Source organism: Brachycentrus maculatus, unplaced genomic scaffold (genome assembly GCF_059751285.1).
Source record: "Brachycentrus maculatus isolate JH-2025_06_01 unplaced genomic scaffold, ASM5975128v1 h1tg000157l, whole genome shotgun sequence".
Lineage (NCBI taxonomy): Eukaryota > Metazoa > Arthropoda > Insecta > Trichoptera > Brachycentridae > Brachycentrus > Brachycentrus maculatus.
This window is the reverse complement of record NW_028280910.1, coordinates 1,524,355-1,540,141: the sequence shown is the minus strand read 5'-3', so window position 1 is coordinate 1,540,141 and position 15,787 is coordinate 1,524,355. Positions and strand designations below refer to the sequence as shown.

The 15,787-nt window shown below is 34.4% G+C and overlaps 1 protein-coding gene across 4 annotated transcripts in view; it reads right to left on the bottom strand.

The window, feature by feature from the left end:
• Window positions 1-9,067: 9,067 nt before the first annotated feature.
• The window catches only part of ITP (ion transport peptide), a 91,186-nt gene continuing 84,466 nt past the window's right edge, over window positions 9,068-15,787 (bottom strand). For 3 of the 4 annotated variants that reach the window (XM_088261549.1, XM_088261551.1, XM_088261550.1), the window contains exons 2-4: window positions 14,657-14,877; window positions 13,357-13,477; window positions 9,068-10,140 (exon numbers count right to left, since the gene is read on the bottom strand). In XM_088261549.1, the coding sequence (XP_088117675.1) occupies window positions 13,357-13,477; window positions 14,657-14,877 (342 nt within the window). In that variant the 3' untranslated portion in view covers window positions 9,068-10,140. The remainder of the gene's footprint in view (window positions 10,141-13,356; window positions 13,478-14,656; window positions 14,878-15,787) is intronic. The other variant, XM_088261553.1, reaches the window with a different exon arrangement.

Here is a 15,787-nt window from a genome sequence, read left to right as displayed (position 1 = left end):
TCGAGGTTGTGCTCCTTATTATATTCCATAAAATTTAACCGTTTAAGCACATGTTCTAGGATCATTATTGTCTATTGCATATTTTTATTCCAGTCATTTATCCCTGAGAAGCTATGGGTTTTGAATGCACACTATGGTCGTAACCTTAAGAGATTTTTTAACTGTTAACGCCGATTGTCACATGTGTTCATTCGGCACAGATTCTTAGGAATGTACTACGCCCACTATGACCCGCGTTGCTATATGAATGACGCAATGATATTATTGATGAACTTTTATCAGGACTTGAGTTTTGACAGTTGTGTTTGTCAGTTCATATATTACATAGCTCCAATAATTTTGTCATATTTTGAGTTTTTTTCGATATTTCATAAGTTGTTTATAGTTTAAATGGTTGCTGATTAAGGATTACTTCTCAGATAAGCCAAATCTATCGTTATTTTATTATTTTAATTCTTAAATTTCGTACTTTATTAATTTCCTAGTTGTAATAGTAAATTGCAACAATAATATTTTTTAGTTGCATATAATATTTTTCGTTTATATACATATATTTTTCTTTCTATACACTCATTGGATTATTTCTGAATAAGTATGGAAAGAATTAAAACACGTCGTAAGGAGCCTCCCGACATCCCATCTACATCTTCTTCCAACTCTTCATTACCCACGTCTCCAATCCTCCCCAACAAAATCAGAAAAATTTCTAAAACTGATTCTGCCAAAGATATTCATAATGCAACTCCGAAAACCTTATCCCCTTCAACATCTAATGATCCTTCTTCCTTACAGTCAGAATATATCAAAAACAAATACACAGAAAGAGACAGTGGACCTTTCTGCGTTTTTGTCCAAAAAAACGTTGTCCCCAATTCTTCTTTCTCTTTGAATATCATCGATTTTGGCAAACTTTTGCAATCCCTAAATATTCCTGGTATTGTTCCTCGTGCAGGAATAAAATCTATCGGCCGAAACCGGATTTCTGTACAATTTTTGACATACTCAGCGGCAAATAGTTTTATTGATGATAATGCTTTGGAAACATATGACTACAAAGTATTTATCCCGTACCATATGGTCTCTCGCATGGGCCTGGTCAGGGGTATCCCTTTAGAGTGGACCCATGAAGAGATTGTAAAAAATATCGAGGTTCCAAATGAATGTGGTATGATTACGAAATCTCGAAGACTTTCGAGAAAAGTCACTTCGCCTGTAGACCAAAAATTCTCGTGGGTACCCACCCAAACTGTTATTCTTACTTTCCAAGGGCAGATTCTCCCTAAAAAGATATTTTCATTCTATTCGGTAATAGACGTTGAGCTATACATCTATCCTGCAATTCTTTGTTTTGCATGCTGTCGTTATGGACACGCCAAGACAATTTGCAGGTCCAAACCTAGATGTTTCAAGTGTGGATTGGAGCATATGGGTGAGACTTGCGAAGTTGAAATTCAGAATGCTACATGCGTAAATTGTTCAGGTAATCATTTAGCTACCAATAGAATATGTCCTGAATATTTGAGGCAAAATTTAATAAAGAGGAGCATGACTGAACAAAATATTTCATATAACGAGGCTGCCAAGTCCACATTTAGCAAGGGAAAATCATACGCAGATATTACAAAGTCTACCACTTCCTCACAATCCCGTAATATCCAACAATCTTCTCATTCACAACCTTTGTCGTATAACAAGACGGTTTATAAAGAATCCGCTCCGAGGTCATTGTTTCTTCCTAACATTAGCAAATCAACTCTTGATAAATTAAAGTCCATTTCCTTTTTACCGTATACAAATTCTCCCGATGGTTGTGCTCTTCAGTCTGGCAATAAAGAGGCCAGTGTTACAACACCGGATAATTTATCACACGTACTTTCTCAATTAATCATACTTATTACCTCAATTTTCGAAAACTCCCCCCAAAAACCGTACAACACTGCCAAAACCACTTCCAATTCAACTCTCCAAAATCACAATGCCTCACAAAATTCCAATCTCCTCTAATAACATAATCACCCCTATTACACAAGACTCTCATCTTAACGAGATGGAGTCAAAATTATCTATCTTACAGTGGAATTGCCGTAGTGCTATTTCGAATAAAATAGATTTATGTTCCCTTCTAAAGGAATACAAAATTGACATAGCTGCTTTATTAGAAACCTGGTTCAAGCCAGGATACAACTTTGTTATCCCAGGTTATATTTGCCTGCGTGATGACCGACCCGATGGTAGAGGAGGAGCAGCCCTTCTTATTAAAAACCATCTTCACTATTCCCACATCCTAGTCCCAAACTCCTCATCTTTCCAAATCGTTGCAGCCTCTATAAACAATGTATCCTATATTTCAGTATATATTCCCCCTAACATCCCTTTTGATCTGTCTGGCTGGAATAATATAGTAAAATTGTTGCCCAAATCATTTTTCATACTAGGTGATTTCAACGCACATTCTCTCAGCTGGGGGAGTGCTTATACAGACCGCTCAGGTAGGAACATCTTAAGTTTCATTGATGATAACGATATATGTATACTTAACGACGGCTCTCCTACCAGATTAAGTTCTCCATCTCATAGACAGAGCGCTGTTGATATCTCATTATGCTCTAACGATTTAGCATCCAGGGTAACCTGGAGTATCTTAGACGATCCTCATTCGAGTGACCATTTCCCAATCACTATCCACATACCTCTTAAGTCTCGCATCACCCCTAGAACTCAAAACACCATTTATAATTTTAAAAAAACTGACTGGACTAACTTTGTTAGTATTTTGGAAAAAAATAATTCCAAATCTCATCCTGCGAGCGACTTCGATATCCCACTGGAGTATTCTAAATTTATAGACACAATTATGTCCGCAGTTAATTCTACCACCCCTAAAATAAATCCAAAGACTCGGAGGAATCCGTCGCCATGCCCTTGGTGGGATTCCGAGTGCAGTCTAGCTGTTAAAAATAGAAAAAATTGTATGTCCAAATATAAAAATGATATGAGTGAATTAAATTTTTTGGAGTTTAAAAGAGTTCAAGCTGAGACAAAAAAAATATTAAAACAGAAAAAACGAATAGGATGGAAATCTTTCTGTTGCGCTCTCTCACCTCAAACCCCATTGACTGATGTTTGGACAGCCATACGAAAATTTAGGTCCCCATCTTCTTCGTCACTCAGAAAAATTTCCGATGATTCAGCTTGGATCTACGATTTCGTTGACAAATTGGCACCTTCTCATGTTCCAACAATCCAAGAACTCCCATCCCACTCTTCAGTCATTCTCAATCAAGAATCTTGGTTTGACTCACCTTTCCAGATTGAGGAGTTATTACTTCCCCTAGAATATGTTAAAATCTCATCCCATGATTCAAAAATTTCCACAACAAATTTTACTTAAATATATTAATATACTAAATAAAATATTTGAAACTGGAATAATTCCAGCTGATTGGAAAATTCAGCGGATAATCCCTATTCTAAAACCTGATAAAGACCCAATGAAGGGAGATTCATACCGCCCCATAGCGTTATCTTCGTGTATGCTAAAGCTTTTTGAACATATGATAAAAAATAGAGTAGACTGGTTTGTGGAGAGCAATTCCTTACTGTCTGCTTCACAATTTGGTTTCCGTAAAAACAAATCAACCACCGATAATCTCTCTATCTTCTCAACAGATATTCGAGTAGCGTTTTCTCAAAATGAATGCACCGCTTTTATCGATATTTGTGGAGCTTATGATAATGTGGACCTTAATGTCCTCAAAGTTAAACTATGCTCGTTAAACTTTCCTTTTAAGATTGTTCAGGTGATTCTAAATATATTAAAAGAAAGAACTATTATTGTAAATGGGATGTATAAAAAAATAGAAAGAAAAATCTGGAAGGGCCTCCCTCAAGGATCTGTACTTAGTCCTTTACTATATAATATCTATACTTTCGATCTGGAATCAACAGTCTCGGGAAAATGCAAAATCTTGCAGTATGCGGATGACATTGTAATATATATTTCACATAAAGATATGAAAACTGCTATTAATAAACTTGAATCAGCCTTGACTTCTCTCAATACTTGGTTCACTTCTAATTGCCTTCAACTATCTCCTTCAAAAAGCCAAATAGTATTGTTCTCGAAAAAACATAACATCCCATTTAACTCTATAAAATTTGACAATATCTCCATTCCTATAAGTAATCAGGCTAAATTTTTAGGAATTATTTTTGACAGGAAATTGTCATGGGCCCCTTACATAAATTCTGTAATCACAAAATGTGAAAGAAAAATTAACCCTCTCCGAGCTCTAGCAGGAGTTTGGTGGGGCTCTCATCCTCTTACTCTAAAACTATTTTACAACGCTTTTGTTAGAAGCCAATTAGACTATGGCAGTATCATAATTGACCCCCTCCCAATATACTTATTGAATAAACTGTCTGTTATTCAATACAAATGCTTAAGAATCATCCTGGGTGCGATGAAGTCTTCCCCCACAAATGCCCTCCAATTAGAAGCTATGGATCCTCCTCTAGACATTAGAAGACAATATCTATCTGACAGATACATGATAAAATGTTTAGCTTTTGAAAATCACCCATCTCTTTTGGCATCTAAGAAATTACTAAACTCTGTAACATCTAACCGTGTGTTACATAATAGGCCTTATCCAGCACTCGCAAAAAGTTTTGAAAAACTGTCAAAATTTATCCCAGATATATTCCGATCTCCCACCCCCTCCCTTTATAACTTCCCTTACTCTCATCATATTTTTTCCCCAAATATTATAACCCACATTGGAGTAGGGACTAAATCCCCTAGTCCGATTTCCCTTTTCAACTCCATAATTGAATCAAAATGGAAAGACTGGTCTTTATTCTTCACAGACGGATCCAAATTGGAAATATCTGGCTATTCAGGAGCTTCTTTTTACAGTCTCGATGATGGTTACTGTGCCCAATTCCAACTTCCTCAACCTTCGTCAGTTTTTACTGCGGAATGCTTGGCTTTAAGAGAAACTCTTTCCTACATTATGACCAAAAAGTTTGAAAGGTGCCTCATTTTATCCGACTCTCTAAGCTCTCTTCAAAAAATTAGCAGCAATCCCTTCAAACAAGCCCAATCCCATTTAATATTCCAAATCCGTGAGAAATTATATTTACTCAAAGAAAAAAACGTTCAGGTTTCTCTCGCCTGGATTCCAAGCCACCATGGCATTCCGGGAAATGAAAAAGCCGACTCTCTAGCTAAGGAAGCCGTTTTAAATGGAAGTACGAATTTCTCTAGCTACCCATCTGATGACCTTTTGACAATTCCAAATATTGATATGTCTTCCAGCTGGTCCCTCAAATGGAACTCCTCCAAAATTTCAAAGGGAAAACATTACTCTCTCATTCAGCCTACTGTCCCGTCCCGTCTTTGGTTTAGGAAAATTTCGATGAACAAAAAAGATACATCCACCATTTGTCGAATGAGGATGGGTCATTGCTGTACGAGAGAGCACCTTGCGAGGATTGGTGTCTTTGACTCCCCCATTTGCGAGTGTCGTTGCGAAGAGGAAGACCTTAACCATATATTCTTTGTTTGCCCAATAAATGACCAAATGCCAAATTTCTTTAAATCTCTGGCCCCGCTTATTCCCCTCCCTACAGATATCCATCTCATCCTGGCGAGCAGGAACCCAAATTTGTACAGACTGTTAGTTGTTTTTCTAAAATTAAATAAAATAAATTTATAGTTTATCTTCATAATTTTTATCATATCATATTTTATAATTAAGAATTCAATTAACTTGACATTGGCAAATGCATTGTTTTACATGTGCAACGCCATTCCATATTTAAAAAAAAAAAAAAAAAACTTTTATCAGTAAACAGCTAACCCTTATAAAATTATAACTTTTAACTATTTCAAGTTAACACCAATCACAATATGATGATGGATCGGATGCTCGCTGATACTCGCTCGCGGCGAGTATCAGCGAGCATCCGAAACTATGGATGGAGCGCTCGGCTCGGTGTACTGACTGCCCGAATGCTCGCATCGTAACATGTTACGTTACGACGAAATGCTCCGGTCAATCTCCACTTGGGTAGACAGGCCAACTAAAGAGTTGGCCTGTCTACCCAAGTACACCACAACGCCTATCATTTTTTCTCCTTTTCGTTTTCTTTCTATATGTATCATAGATGGCAAGGTTACTAAAGAGTTCCAGAGTTAGGCTCAAGATTTGGCAACAAGCACTATTTCTATGCATGTGGGCACCGCTGAAGAGACATTAGTCCTTAGTGTGTTAAGTGTAAAAAGGTTCTTTCCCTATTTAGTACACAGGTCCAATAAGAAAATTAAAAACCATTTTGTCATTGCAAAAGCTGTTTATTTTGTAGATAAATACATTGACATGAAACATATAGCATAATAAATACTGTTTTAGTTAAAATTCATTTTAGTCTGTAGATTCTTACATTTGGTTTGTTTGATATATGTATACATAAAAAATACATCTTTGTTTTCATACATGTAGTAAAAAATTAACATTTATAAGGAGAAACAATAAAAACACTGAGATTCAACTGGTCACAAAGAAAGAACTCTCAAATTGGAGATTTAAAATCTCAAATTGGAAGAATGGTGGTTGTCTGTCAAAAATTTATACTTTAAATATTACAATATTGCAATGTTTATGTTATATTTAAACCTACAGCAGAACCTCCATCATCAGGATTTATGATTTAATTTGATTTTCTGATTGAATTAAATTCTTAGAAGAGAAAGATGAAGAAGACAATGAGAACATTGCTGAAGAGGAGAGTGGGAATATTGATCCTTAGGAACATTCTCAAACTTTTCAATGCTCAGAAGTTGTCACGATATGGCTTTAAAGACAGCTTATATCTCTCAAAGTTATTAATGATTTGGCAGCTTATAAAAAGATTTGTAATTCTTATCAAAATCAGTTTTTTGAAAGTCAATTATTGTAATTTATGCATGTGAATATAATATATTTCAATAAAAATGTTCACAATCTTTAATGTCCCGGGTGAGGTTCCACTCATGGACTGTCATGATTTAAGTATAGTTTTGATGGTTGTGAAATAAATAAAATATGGTTTTCATGAGTTTTGTGAATTAATAAATAAATACGATATAATTAATACAAGAACATGTTAAATACTGAAATTGGAATGCCATAAATTTTGTAAATCTAATCGATAATGCGAAATATTAATAAAGGCTCATTTGAGTTTAATTTAAAGTTGACACACATTCCTAATTGATATACAATAATTAGATTGTACGCAAGTCCAATTTTTTCACATTTATTCTGTTAACATACAATTTTATAATATTATAGATATTATGTACATTAGAGTTTAGTTTTCCTAAGTAAAATAGTTTAGTTATCAGAAAATGCTCTCAGGTGTAATATGCATACTATAAAGTTACAATTGACCAGCCAATTCAATCGTTAATATAGTACGCATCTACATATGTAGTCAAACTTATTCCATAAAGAAAAACTGACCTCTTCTGCGTATACTATCGTAGGTCACAAAACACAATTTTACAGAAAGTTTTAAATAATTATTTAGGTTTTTAACAAATAGCACTATATTTGTTTAATTCCTTACCACGGAACATGGTAGATCATTGATATAAATATAAAAAAATTATATTAAAGGAATGGCCCTAATATAGAACCTTAAGGAACACCGGTGTTTAGTCTGAATCCTAAAGATTTTATCCTATTTATTTGAATGTTTTTATTTTCAATACTTATATTCTTAACTCTTGTTAACTAAATTAAAAGTATGACTGAGATTTGAATGATTTAATTTTATCAATAAAATTGATTTTCAAGTACATTTGTAATGATTTGTTTAAATTTTACGTATAATATAAAATCATTGTTGGAGTTTTTTATTAAATAGATTTGTGTCATGCAATAGTATATGTAGATACGGTCAAAATATAAAAAATGAGATACGTTTTGCCTGCTACATTCATAAAGCATCTTGTTACCAATTGTATTATAAAATGTAATACTAGGTGGTCATAAATGTGTCAGTTTTTGTCAGTTTCAGAAAATCCATAAAAAAGGTAAATTAATGTATGAATCACCGATATATGAGTCTAAGAAAATAAAATTTTTCCTTCACTTTAAGCTGTTGGGTATTAGATTTAGAAATTATTTAATAAGATGTTTTGAAAATGACATTAAATGGAGATTACACGATAATAAACTGAAGACATGTATATTTATGTTAGTCGATAAAAGTGAGTTTTTATACAGGAAATAACAGGATTTATCCTGTTATTTTTTCACATTTCATTAATTGCTTTCACTGCTAATGTAATAATTAGATCCTCCTGTCAACTTCCATGGCAGAAAATGAGAAAATTTTGAGAAAATAAATCAAATCAGTTATAACTTTAAATTAATTACTCAGATACCCATCTTTTTCTACTCAAAATGCATCTGATTGCAAGCAGTTCTGAATAAGTTAAGAGGTACAAGATCAAAAGTGATTTTACTTGGTAAATATTGCAATTTCGTGTGATTTACCAAGCAAAATTTGATTTACAAATGAACAGATATTACCAAAATGTGACTGTTGAATCGATTACTGAAATATTAGGTACTTGACATTGTTGTAGATGGTTTTCAAGGCATAAATCTGATGATATTGGAACTCATCCCTTTTATATACCTTATATATACCTGTTGATTGGAGGTTCCATGTCTACCAACACAATGCAGTAGTGTTAAAAAAGTGAAAAATCTATTTTTTGTACGATTTTAGTATGAATTATCAAAATGATTATTTATCACCCTTCTGTAAATGGATATTAATATAAATATGCTTTAAATAATATTACAAACGAGTTGGTTGTCGGTGTTTGTCTCTCTGACATAAAATTATTCATCTGTTAGTAAAATCACAGAAAAATTGTTGTAAGAGCAGCTTAACTCACTCTATTTTACTGAGGAACACTTACAAATAAAAATTTACATTTCTCTAATCCAAGTCACAAAAGTAACGCTACCTTAATTATAAAAAATATAATATATATTACAAGTTCTTTTTTTTCATCTTCATTTTAAATGGTGTTTAATTATGTATAAATTAAGCTAAGATCAAAATGGCCTGATTCACTACTTTTTACAGTTATAATCTATGTATAATACTCAATGCATGGATAATTTGCGACTAGAATGAATGAGGATTGTCAGCCAGATGGTGGGAGATGGATAGCTTGCTTTTGCTTAAGGGATCGCCCGTTCCTGCCTGCTTAATACTTATTTCTGTTAATGAATCACCCGTTCTTGCCTGCTTGTCATATATCCTTGCTCATGAATCACCCGGTCTTGCTTTCTTATTATTTGGTCTTTCTTAAGAATCACTCAATCTCACCTATTTGCTGCTTTGTCTTGCCTAAACGATCACCCGCTCTCGTCTAATGCTTTAAGATCACCCGTTCTTGCTTTCTTGTTAGTCTTGTTTAAACAATCACCCGTTCTTGCTTACTCGTTGACTTGCTCAAAGAACACCTATTGTTGCCTTCTCGATACATGTTCTTATTTAAGGTTCACCCGTTGTTGCTTACTCGTTACATGGTCTTGCTTAAGATTCACACTTTCTTGCTGACTCGTTACTTGGTCTTGTTTAACAGTCACCCGTTTGTGTTTGCTCTTGCTTGTGGATCACCCGTTGTTGCTTACTCGTCACATGGTCTTGCTTAAGATTCACGTGTTCTCAGTTACTGGTTATATAGTCTTGTTGCTTGTTTCTTATCTTGCATAAGATTCACGCATTCATGCTCACCGGTTAATTGGTCGTGCATAAGGATCTCCCGTTGTTGCTATCTTCTTACATATCTTGCATAAGATTCACGCGTTCTTGCTTACTGTTTAAATGGTCGTGCATAAGGATCACCCGTTGTTGCTTGCTCGTTACATATCTCGCATAAGATTCACGCGTTCTCGCTTACTGGTTGCTCGGTCTCGCTTGAAGGATCGTCTGCTCTCGTCTGCTTTCTACTTCTTCTTCTTCTTGCCTAGGAACTCCACCATCTGGTTGAACTTTTCTTCCTCCTCGTTTAGGAGTAGTGCCTCGAGGCACCCCTTAAAGTATGGTGTCGTGAAGCACTGGAACCTGCAAATAATCAAATATTTTTTTAGACACATTTCAATGTTAATTTATCCGTACAACCGTGTCATTTATGAAAATGAAATTTACTTATTTGAACAAAGCGGAAACGTATTGGTGGTGAACTAGTTACCTTCCTCATATTGTTTACACAAAAGGGTAAACTAGAGGCAAAACCTATGTTTTAATTTGAACAATTTATATTGATTTCATATTTATTTCACCATATACTCAACAAATTACAGTTTTTTGAGTTTTCCCGTGTTGAGGGCACATTTTACCATACTTATTTATAAAATTATCTGAAAGAAAATTGTTTATGACATGCTATCAAATACAACATGGCCGAATGATGCGAACTATTTCAAATCTACCTACTTCCATTATCCATTTATGAATAGCTCTTTTATAATTAGTTTAGTTATTTATATATTATAATATTAACTTTATGAATACGCATGATGAAAAATTAATTACAATACACCAAAGTACACATTATTACTTAAATAGGGAAATATTTGTGTACTTATTATTATATTCACAAATATTTCAATTTGATACTATTTTTGTAGGCCCATTATTAAAAATAGGAATCAGGTTGTGGTGGAGTGGGGCTCGAACCCAGATACTCTGACTCAGAGTCTGCGACAGTAACCACGGGACCATATCGCGACTAACTTAATTGTCACAATAAGCATATATACAACATTAGCAATAGAGGTATGGTTAGTTACATGCTGTTAAGAGGTCAAAAGAAGTGTAGGAAACAGTCATATTATTAGAATCAGAGATAACATATCGCTCACTCCTTTCAAGAACGTCATAAATCAAAATTCGTCAACTTTCAGTTGTGCATGTTTTCGGAATGCCCAGAAAATATACTATATCCCAGCAAAAGAGGCAAATTTTTAACTTAATATTTACCCGCTACAGGGCAAAATATGTTGTTTTTGCATTTTTAAGAAAATGTATTTTTTAATTATTTTCTTAAATAAACTTAATATTTTTCAAATGGAGAAAAAACCTTCAGGTTTTACCTAAAAAATCTGTTGCACAGTAAAACGTTCGATAAGTGGCTTAATATTTATTTTTAATTCATTGTGTTATATTTTCATACTTTAAAAACGTTCTCCTGAAAAATTAAGTTTTTTGATTTATGACGTTCTTGAAAGGAGTGAGCGATATACACATCGCTCACTCCTTTCAAGAATGTCATAAATCATAAAACTTGATTTTTCAGGAGAATGTTTTCAAAGTTTAAAAATATAACACAATATATTAAAAATAAATATCAAGCCACTAATTAAACTTTTTACTATGCAAAAGATCTTTTTAGGTAAAACCTGAAGGTTTTTTTCCATTTGAAAAATATTTAGTATATTTAAAAAAATAATTAAACAATACCTTTTCTTCAAAATGCAAAAACAACATTTTCTGCCCTGTAGCGGGTAAATATTAAGTTAAAAATATGCCTCTTTTGCTGGGATTTAGTACATTTTCTGGGCATTCCGAAAACATGCACAACTGAAACTTGACGATTTTTTATTTATGGCGTTCTTCGAAGGAGTGACCGACATATGTAGTGAACGAGAAGTATGCATGTGAGAGAAGATGTCAAATTGAAGCATAAATATAACTCTCGAAATTTGATTAGCGTGGTTGGCAATCATGGATAGAATGGTGAATATTATAACGTGAATAAAGTGATCACTTAAACCAGCCTATGACAGGTCGTAAGCTCTGTAAATACCCAGACTTCCATATTCTTCTTCATCTATGTTGAGGTGCTAATATGAGATGTAAAATAATTCGGAAAAAATCTTGCATACATTAAATAACGGTCTCTACTGTTTTTTATTCACACATGAAATAACGTGTCAATTATATGATATGTATACGATTTCCAAAAAAAATTGTAGTGTGATTCTTAGTCATGGGTAAAATGGTAAATGTTACGCGTGTATAAAGTGATCACTGAAACCAGCTTATAACAGGTCGTTAGCCTTGTAAATAAATACCCAGACTTCTATATTTTTCATATTATTTTTTAACATCTCATCAAAGAAGTATGGAAGTCTGGGCATTTTTGGCTCCAGAAACTTGTATTAATTTTTAGTTTTGGAGAGCTATTTCGCCTTCAAATGCATTGACGAACAGTATTATACTAATGTGCAATGGCAAATAGCCGCAAGTTTAAAACAGTAGTTTTGAGAAAAAAGAGTTTAAAGTTAACTTAAAATGATGCTTTTTGCCAACAAATGTATCAAATTAATACAATTTAGCGGCTATTTGGATAATAAATATCTCGGTAAAGGAAAGAAAGAGATAGAGCAAAATCTGTGATTGTATATGATAGAGGCCAGTTATAAGAATGCTTTGAGCCGTGTTACGCCAAACAGCCGCAACTTGAGTTACAGCTAGTTGCCTTTACACAATGGATATTCCAGATTTCCGGCATATAAAATTCTAAAATTCATCATAAGTTTAAACATTTCAATAAAACCACATGTCACATATAAATTCTAAGAGATAGTGCAATTAACGAGGAAATGAAATCAGCAGAAATAGAATTGTGTAGAAGAAGAAGACTGCCACAGGTAAAAGCTTGCTAGAAGGAAGAGTTATGTACAAGAAATAGAACAATTAATTATATGTAAAATGTTAGTTTACCAAACGCCCCAAGGTGAGAAAATAATAGTAAAAGGATTTAAAGAAATAATAGATAATTAAGTTAGTGAAATAATGAAGAAAGGAAGAAAAAGGATTTTAGGTGATTAAATTATATTAGTTAACTTTACAGCCTTTTCCCAGTAAAAAGAATTTGGATGTCCTATATCGTAGTCGCACAGGAGAAAGTGACCAACTAACAAAACGTAAAATGTTCAGGAGGGCCATTTAAGTCACTTTTGCTTGGCAACAAAATAAACATCAATGCAGTTAGTCATTTTTAACAAGTCAATATATGTTATACTTCCAAGTTTAAAATCCTTTGGGATTTTTTCAGGGCAATATTAAGCTAGTAAGATATCAAATAGTCAATGATAACGTTTTTGTACAAAATGCACTTGGTCACTTTCTACTGTATGACTACGATATATATATTTTTTTAAATATTTTCGTTTATCAACTTCACGTATCAAGTTAGGACAAAATGTCATATTATTGGGAAAAGGCTGAATGTGTAAAAAGGGATAAAATAAAATAAAGGGGAGGAAATAATACCTAAACCCCGGGATCTGCCCCGTGCAGTTGTTTGATCCATGTCTGGATCTTGGATACTTCGTCTGTCATCTGTAGCGCCTCCAAGCAGCCCTTGAAGTAGTCGGATGTGAAACAATTATTTCTGGAAAATAACAACCCTTCATTCGACACTAGTTCTTAAAATAATAATCATAATACAAGTCTTATTAAAATCCATAAATGGAAGCTTTTCTTCATTGGCTCGTCCACAGAAAATAAAAAGGCTGAACACATAATCTTACATAACAAATGCACAATATGTTTTGGTAAAATAGTCCTCTCCTGCACCAACTATTGGTAATCACAATGGAAGGTCTCTCTCCCTTTTCTTCCCTTCTTAGAAAAGCTACTGGACTCCTCCAATTTCAGAACAGTCACATACATTTTGAAGCCAGGACATTTACTTCTATAGTTCTTATCATAATGCTAAATGTCTAATTATAATCAATAGTTGGAATCTTTTTTCGGTTGGCTCAATATAGAAAATAAAGAGGCTGAACATAGTTCCATGATATGTTTCTGTAAAATAGCCCTGTCTTGCTTCCTAATATTAGCGTTCACAATGGCAGATCTTTCTTTCACTCTTTAAAGCTTTTCAGAAAAGCTCCTGGATTCCTTCAATATCACGCACATTTCAAAGCTAAGACAACTGCTTCTACCAATACCACGTTTTCCTTACTATCAAACTAACTATCACGCCGCTTCTTCGCAAGGGTAGACAGAGAGAATAGAATGCCACACCACTCTATATTTGAAAACATTCTTCGGCTTTTGTACATTCATGCATCTCCTCATACACACCCGACGATTATTTCAAATATTAACTGACTGCAGTATTTGAAATTATTATCACGCCAAGTGTTTCTCGGCCTTTCTCTATTCCTATTTCCAACTACATTCGCCACATAAATACGCTTTACTGTTATTTCTTTACTCATCCGTTCCACATGCCCAAACCGTATCTACATACACAATTTTCTTATCCCGGTCTTTACATTGTATCCTTATTTCACCATTCAAACATTTATCATAAATCGTTTTGACGCACATTAGTTTGAAAGATCGCATTTCGACTGCAGTTAGTCTACTTTCATCCTTCTTATGCCTACTCCATACTTCCAAACATTATTGATTATGAATGTGAAAACTTATAAGTTTTCTTGGAACCAGGACTCCGTTTTGTACTGCCAGTTTAGCAGTTTAGAAAGCCTTTTCTTCGATGGCCTTCGACCTTTCCAGAGTGGTGTAGAGTGAGAAGTGAGTAGAGTGATGGTAAGGTTACCTGCAGAGCGTGTGCAGCTGCGGCTCCCTGAAGAGGTTGTAGCAGTCATCGCAGATGCGGTCGAGGCGCGCGAAGATGCTCTTGTCGTACACGCCCTTGCACTGGATCTCGAAGAAGGACCTCTTGGTGAGGTGGTGCTGCAGGGGGGGCTGCGCAGGGCCCGCGGCCGCCAGAGCCAGCAGCGCCGCCGCCCACACGCCGCCCCACCACCTAACGACCATCTGCAACAATAAACAGCGTCATTAATGATGGAGTACTGACAATATGACAATTTCCATTTTAGGTTTACTCTCCGTTGTCGTAACCATACCATACCTCACATAACCTTATGAAACTTAACCAAACCTATCTTAACCTAACCAAGCCTAATCTCATACAAGACTCAAGTGACAGGAGAGGCTGATGAAAAGCTCCAACCTCATAATGTAGCTGCTTGTGGAGTACAGTTGGGGGTTGGACATGTGGCAGTACTGGAGAACAGTTTTGCGATTGCCAGTGAGCTGATCATCTCACATCAACTCTCCAGAATTACTGTATTTTATATTAATTTTATTTTTATATTACTATGCAGTTAAGAAACAATATATGGCTGATATTGAAATATGGTATCTACAGCTCTTTTTGTTAAATACCTTTGGATACCTATAATATTTCTATTCCTTTTCTTTTGAGTGCTAATTATAGGCTACCTCAAATGAATGTTCATGAAAATCTATTTTAGTAACGATAATTAACAAATTTTAGCATAAACATTAGTACATAAGTATGTCTAGCAGTAGCTTGCAAGGCCACCATAGTAGCTAGAACTGTGAATTGTAAAAAAAAACGTGTTAGCTCTCGTAATAAATTCCTGTAATAGCTCTATACACGAGACATTACGCGATGATCTAATGCAGAATACAGGCATACTAAACCTGTGGTCCGCTAAACACTAATTTATTTTAAACTTTTCAAATTATTTGATTCATTATTAAAAATTCAAATATATAAAACGTACGACCAATCATAGTTTATGAGATCGAATGCAGAGCGGACGCCGCAGTAACAAAAAACACCCTAAGAGTGTCAGAAATGAAGGCTCTAAGGAGCATTATCTTGCAAGAGTCTACGAGATAGAATAGGGAACACAAG